The sequence below is a fragment of the Lactuca sativa genome, chromosome 6 (assembly GCF_002870075.4).
Source record: "Lactuca sativa cultivar Salinas chromosome 6, Lsat_Salinas_v11, whole genome shotgun sequence".
Taxonomy (NCBI): Eukaryota; Viridiplantae; Streptophyta; class Magnoliopsida; order Asterales; family Asteraceae; genus Lactuca; species Lactuca sativa.
This window is the reverse complement of record NC_056628.2, coordinates 90309956-90316682: the sequence shown is the minus strand read 5'-3', so window position 1 is coordinate 90316682 and position 6727 is coordinate 90309956. Positions and strand designations below refer to the sequence as shown.

Genomic DNA, 6727 nt, shown 5'->3' with positions numbered 1-6727 from the left:
ATTGCTTTAACAGAATAAAGGAAGAAATTAGTTACCTTTTGTGATAGAAATTGATAATCTTGAAGAAAAATTGAAGAAGATGATGAATGCTTGAGAGAGAGCAAAAGTAGAGGCGCACGGCGAGTGAAGTGGGAAAAAAACTGATTTCATTAGGGTTAAAACCCTAGTTACCGGTTGTAAAAGTAATTTCAAATTTATTTTTTTCTGTAAATAAAACCGACTCGTCGAGTCAGGGTCAGACTCGACGAGTCTGGTCGCGATTTTTAAAATTATCTGGAATATGAATCGACTCGTCGAGTCATGGTCAGACTTGGCGAGTCTCTTGCAAACAATTCAAAAATTATAAAACTTTTCCATTTATTTAGAAAAGAAAATTTATTCCATCCCACAATTAGTCCATACGCACTCTCAAGAAGACATGTCCGACGATTTGGAAGATTAGAATTCTAAAAAAAAACGAAAATTAAACAAAACTTAAAAAGATAAAAGAAAGCAAACTCTAAATAACGGGTTGCCTCCCGCCAAGCGCTTCTTTTTAAGGAGTCGTTAGCTGGAATCCTTCCCATCTATGTCTTGTTATCTTCCAGCATCGATAACGCACGCCTAATCTTTTGTGGTTTGTACTTTGTCTTGTAAGCGTGAATCTTCTTTTTGTAAGCCCGTTTTAATTCCTCTCTCTTCTTTTTTACAGCATCATCCTCAGCTGCTTGGGCTTCCCTTCTCCTCTTTTTCTTCTTCACCCCATTCTTTTTCACCTTCTCTTGCACCTCCTTTTCCTCAAACTTAATTACTTCATATTTTGTGAAAATTCGTGCTCTAGGTTTGGTAATGAAAGGTTGATCATCATCAACTCTCCTATCCATTGCCTTCTCCTCTTTTTCTGTGCTTACCCCATCTTCAAGCGGAATTGCATCAAGACATGCTATATGGACGTGTTGAACTTCCATGTCCATTTCTCCTTCTACTGTTTGTTCTTCTAAAGAATAATGAAAAATATCCAAGTCCAACATATGTAGAGAACTAGCAATAAGCAGATCTAAGTCGTCCAAGTTGTTGGCAGTTTCGACTGGACTCGTCGAGTCCAGGAAAGTGACTCAGCGAGTCGGATCGTATTTCATCATTTCCATGGTGTTTTCCGAGTCGGCTCCTTCCAGTAGCTTTTCTATCTCCTCCAAGTCCATGTTAACATCTCCACCCCTCTCCAGAAGGTAGCAAAAACTTACGTGGATCTTCTTCTTGCAAAAGTGCTAGTTCTTTTTGTAGTATTTCATCATCTAAACCGATAAATGAGATCTCTTCTTTTCCTTTCTCTTCTTGCTTGGCTTCTGGTACAGCTCTAAATATTGTTGACTCGTCTCCTACCCTTAACGTTAGTGTAGACTCGCATACATCAATTAAAGCACATGCGGTGTTTAAAAATGACCTCCCCAAAATAATCGGAATTTCGGGGTCTTCTTCCATATCAAGCACCACAAAGTCTACTGGAAATATGAACTTGTCGACTTTAATAAGAAGATCCTCACAAACGCCTCATGGATGAATTGTTGTCTTGTCTGCTAAATGGATCTTCATGTTTACCGGCCTTGGCTCTGGTAAATTCAGTTTCTTGAAGAAAGAGAAAGGCATCAGATTGATGCTTGCACCCGAGTCGGTCAACGCTTGAGTGACAAATGCATTTCCAAACTGGCACGGAGTTATGATACTCCCCGGATCGCCCTTCTTTTCGGGTAGCTCACTCAATATTATCTCCGCGACTTCAGCCAAGTCTTTCCTAGCAGCAAAGAGACCTTTTAGTAAGTTGAAGTACTTGGGTGTTTTGATCATCGTTTCTACAAATGACACATTAACTTGTAGGGCTTTAACATGCTTCATAAAGGATTTATAAGCTTCAACTTTTTCCACAGGCATGGCTTTGATTGGGAATGGAAAAGGGGGATTATATGGCTTTAAGGGAATGATGGTTTTGTCATTTACGCATGGACTCGTCAAGTCCATTAGAGGGACTCAGAGAGTCTGGTCGGGCTTAGCTGGAGCCGACTCTTCTGCCTTTTCTGTCTTCTTATTGGAGATCCTCTGTGCATGTGTGAAAATTTTTTCACTTCTGGAAGTCACTGCACTCACATTCTCCATTCTCGGATTGGTTTCGGTATTACTTGGAAGTTGACCTGCTCTTCTTTCGTTCACTTGATGTTCCAGTTGTCCCAGCTGTTTCTCAATGTTGGGAATGGATGCCTGCTGATTCCTTAGCATATTTCTGGTCTCGTGTATTGCAGCATCGTGATCATTGTATCTCTTTTCAGACGTGGCTATGAATCTAGTGAACAATTCTTCTAAATCGGCTTTGTTTTCCATTACCGGTTCTTCCTTTTGATAAAACCCCCTCTCCTTCTGCTTGTATTGCTCCTCCTTAGCCTTCTTGTATTCTTTGTATGGGAGCCATTCCTTCTTCGGTTTCCGCCAATTCTCGTCGTATCTATCGCCACTTGAGTAGAACACTTGAGCCTTCTTGTTTCCATTTTCATCCAAATCACAATCCTTTGTGAGATGGGTCCCTCTACAATTTTCACATCCAACCCGAATAGCATGGATTGTTTGATCCATTTTTGTCATCCTTCTATCTAGACTATCGAGCTTAGCTATTACCGCCGCCATGCTATCATTTGCCGAGTTCACTACCCCCTGACTTACTTCATTTCTTGGATTATGGTATTCTCTAGAGTGCTTAGAGAATTCTTCAATTAACTCCTTGATTACCGGGGGCGCCTTCTCCGTGAGCGGGCCTTGTGAATCGAGCATTTGCCTTGTGGTGACACTGACTCCATCATAGAAAATGGAGACCTCTTGTTGGCTATTGAGGTCATGGTGTGGGCAATTTCTAAGCAAGCTCTTGTACCTTTCCCAAGCTTCATAAAGAGATTCTTTGGGTTGTTGCTCGAAGTTGGCAATGGCTTTCTTTAGCTTGGATATTTTGGAGGGCGGGCAAAAGTGGTCTATGAACTCTTCTTTCATCTTGGCCCATGTGGTGACCGATCCGGGAGGAAGTGACTTTAGCCAATCCTTCGCAGCACCTTTGAACGTGACTGGAAGCATGCGAAGTAGCTGCGTCTCGCGAGGCACATTTGGTACATTGAAGTAGTCAGCCACATCATTCACTTCGTCCAAGTGCTTGTAGGTGTCTTCGTGATCCTTTCCATAAAAAGGAATCTCCTTGAGTTGGGCGAGAATATGGCCTTTTAGCTCGAAAGTAGCGGTTGCAGGAATTGCGGGCTGCACAAGTCCCGGGCCGGTGTCATCGCGCATTCTCTTCTTCCATTCCCCCATGGGGACTTCATCGATATTAGCCATGGTGATAGCTAAATCGTCTTCAAACTCGGATTCGTGCTTGTATGTGGGTTCTTCTTCTTCCTCGGTCTCGTACTCGGTGTCTTCTTAAATTGGGTCTCCGATTGTCAAAGAGGCACTAGATGCTCCTGATTTGCTGCTCCTCTTCTTGCTGAAAACGGACTTGAGGTTTTTGAGTGGTGAGTTCTTTAAAGAAGCAGATTCTCCAACGGTTTTGCCTTTGCTCCTCCTTAGTGCGGATCCCGGGTCTTCAAGAGGAGGGACCAGAGGTGTATCAGATCCTCGGGTCATGAAACAACTGTAAACAAAACAAAAAAAGAACGCGTAAAAAGAACAAAAATAAAATAAAAAATTAAAACTGTAACAACGATGTACTTGCTGAGTCGGCACGAGTGCACTCGGCGAGTTCAAGGCAAAAACATAAATTTTTTTCTAGTTACTTTAAAAACGGATTTTTATTCAAACTTACACTACTTACTGAATTACCTTTTTAATTAACTTTATGTAAGATAAATCCCACACAAATGATCGATTAAATTAGAATTTAACGTTAATTTTAGAACCGTTCCCTGGCAACGGCGCCAAAAACTTGATGTGTGCAAACTCACTTAGTTTTAAACCTACTTTTAATTATAAAATAAACACACAAAGGCAATTGACCTATCAATTGTGGTATAGTTAAATAAGTAGGGTATCGGACACAGGGAACGGTAAATTAAAACTAAAAACTAATTTTATCTCAATTAACAAGTAGAGGGTTTTCTCTAGTTTCACAAGACTAGAAACTTGCTAACTATTACTTAATCTAAAACTTAGAAAAACAAAGAATTAACTAGATTCAATAATGGGAAGGAACTTCTGTTTAGTTCAACTCAATTGATCCTAGGGTTGATTTCAAGGTAGTGGTGCAATGGATTAATTCTTTTGTTGGTTACCGATTCAAGTGATTAGATTCACGTTCACTACACTAATCCTTAGCAAATAAACTAACTTAAATAGTGGCAAGTTGTCTAATTTAATTGAATTCACTAGATTAATTATTCGGGTTAATTTAGACTTGCAATAGTTAACTAATTTGGTCTTTTAATTAACTTCTTGTTGATGGTCATCACACAAGCTTGCACATGAATTTACTCAATTTTCTTATTAACTCTAGTTTCATGTTCATTAATCCTAGACATATGACAAAGTGGTCACATAGCATATGAGATTGATAATCAAAAGATGTTCATGCTATTTAATTACCTTCCTATTAACAAAAAATTAATTATCATTCATACACAAGGTTCTTTAGCAATCTAAAATAACAAAAATCACCAACTTAGAATTAATCCTACCAATAATCAAACCATAGTATCAATTTTGTATCCCCAAACAGAAGTCTAAAAGGTTTAGCTCATGATTGAAGTAAATAACAGCAAACAAACAGATTCTAATTGTTTAACCATAATGACAAAACAAAAGATTGAGTAGAAGGATGAAATTTGCCTCAATTATTCCTTCGGAATTGGATTCTAGCTTGTATCTTCATCCTCTAGGGTTTTTCTGACTTCTTAATCGCAGCTAAACTCTCCAGAATCGTTCCAGAATTTTTTTCCATCGTTCTGAGAAGTTATCTTTATATATGCGAAACGACTCGTCGAGTCCATCTCTCAGTCCCCGTATGCGATAAGTCTCTGGGTCTCCGAGTCTTTATCTTCTCGAATATTCGTGTGGACTCGCCGAGTAGTTGACCCTACTCGCCGAGTAGGTGTTATTTTTAGTGTTTTTCTTCTTTGTTCCATTCTCGAACTCTCAACCGCTTCTCCTGCTTCCTTTTGCTTCCGAGCTTCATTTTTGGACTGAAAACATAATTCAAACACTTTTAAGTACCTTTTGTCCACGAAATGCAATAATTTAGCTAATAAATGAATAAAAATCTATACTTAATATGAACTAAATATGCACATATGAATACTCAAAAGTTTGGGGCCATATGGGATTAGTATTATTCTTGTGTTTCACTTTGCATGTTTTAACTTCCTGAATAATTTAATTGGTTCATACAGTCAAATTATTTAAACGGACCACATTCGTTCATATGTTGGAAGTAGGTATGAATAAAGACTGTCGTGAATTGGTGTGTGGATTGTCTAAAGTGTATTAGACATAAGCAATTGTTTGCTGCAACATTCATGAGTGCTTATGAATATGATTTGAGCATTGGATTTAACCCACGCTCACTTGGATCACTTCATGAATTGTATCACGGGTGATTGGTGAGACAATAACATCTTATATTCTTGAAACCGAGATGTGTGAGGTGTATTTTGCGAGTCGGTTGCACATTGATAATATGTAAACGCACCAGTAACTTGGTGTTATAAAACATATTGTTGTGTGTAATTCGGTAAGTGAGTGCGAGCGAGCATTGAGTCAAATTTTATCCGTTCCTTTTATCCAAAGTAGGATAAAAGTGATATCTTTGGGCCCCTCGATGATTTAGTGATGGCACCTAAGCGCTTGGCCGAGCCGGGACTAATTTGATGTGATCAATTGTAGTCTGTTGTCAGTCATCATAAATCGGAAGTCGGGAAATAGTATAGAGAGAATGATTAGAATTCATGTCTTATATCTATACGATATCTAGAATGGAGGAATATATGATCCCTTATCTAAAGGACATGCGTATCTGATAAGATCAGAGTTGACAGCGGCTTTGGAAAGCTACGATTGCAGATCAGGATCTGAAGTCATACGCAGAATAGTTATTAGACTTATCCAAGTGGGAGACTGTTGGATTAGTGTCTAAGTCCATAACTATTTTGGTATGTAAGTGACCCGATGGTGCATGGTCCTTTTGGGTTGCCTTCACCAAAGCAACTTGATAGGATGAATTATGGAGAGAGAGGATTAATTATGATTTATTAATATATTATGAGAATAATATATTAAAGGAGAAATCATATTGTTTAATTAATATTAGTCAAGAATTAATAAGAATTAAGTTTGTGGATAAAAGACATTAATTAAACTTAAGGGACTAGAACTGTCAATTGTGTGATATTTGAATATTGGGCTAATGGACTCCATATTAGAGGGGTGGACGAATTCTATGGGGAAACCCATTAGAAATCGTCCTAGGCCTCTAAGGAGGGACTCCATGGGTTGCTTAGGGCCTAAGCATCCAAATTAGGGTTTCCTTGTTAGATAACCCTAATAGCCTCACTATTTAAAGGACCCTTGAGACTCAAAAACGTGGTGAACTTATTCCTTAGGGTTTCCACATGTTTTGGGCAGCCTCCTCTCTCCTTATTCTTCATCCTCTTGCTCTTGGTGTTTGTGAACCATTAGAGGAGTGACACTTGTGACTCGAAGCTTTCTAAAGTCATTACAAGGAGGATTT

The 6727-nt window shown here is 38.9% G+C and overlaps 1 protein-coding gene and 1 non-coding gene across 2 annotated transcripts; one reads left to right on the top strand and one right to left on the bottom strand.

Annotated features, from left to right (window-relative positions):
* Positions 1 to 1530: 1530 nt before the first annotated feature.
* Positions 1531 to 1908, bottom strand: LOC111912043 (uncharacterized). The gene has a single exon (XM_023907793.1). It carries the CDS (start codon positions 1906 to 1908, stop codon positions 1531 to 1533), a length of 378 nt encoding a protein of 125 aa, XP_023763561.1.
* Positions 1909 to 2854: 946 nt separating this feature from the next.
* LOC111912071 (small nucleolar RNA R71) lies at positions 2855 to 2961 on the top strand. Its single transcript, XR_002857069.1, has one exon. It is a non-coding gene; the product is annotated as a small nucleolar RNA R71 (small nucleolar RNA).
* Positions 2962 to 6727: the final 3766 nt, after the last annotated feature.

What these genes read in the sequence shown, in the direction of transcription:
- LOC111912043 (XM_023907793.1), bottom strand. Translation starts at nt 1,908, where the DNA reads ATGCCTGTGGAAAAAGTTGAAGCTTATAAATCCTTTATGAAGCATGTT.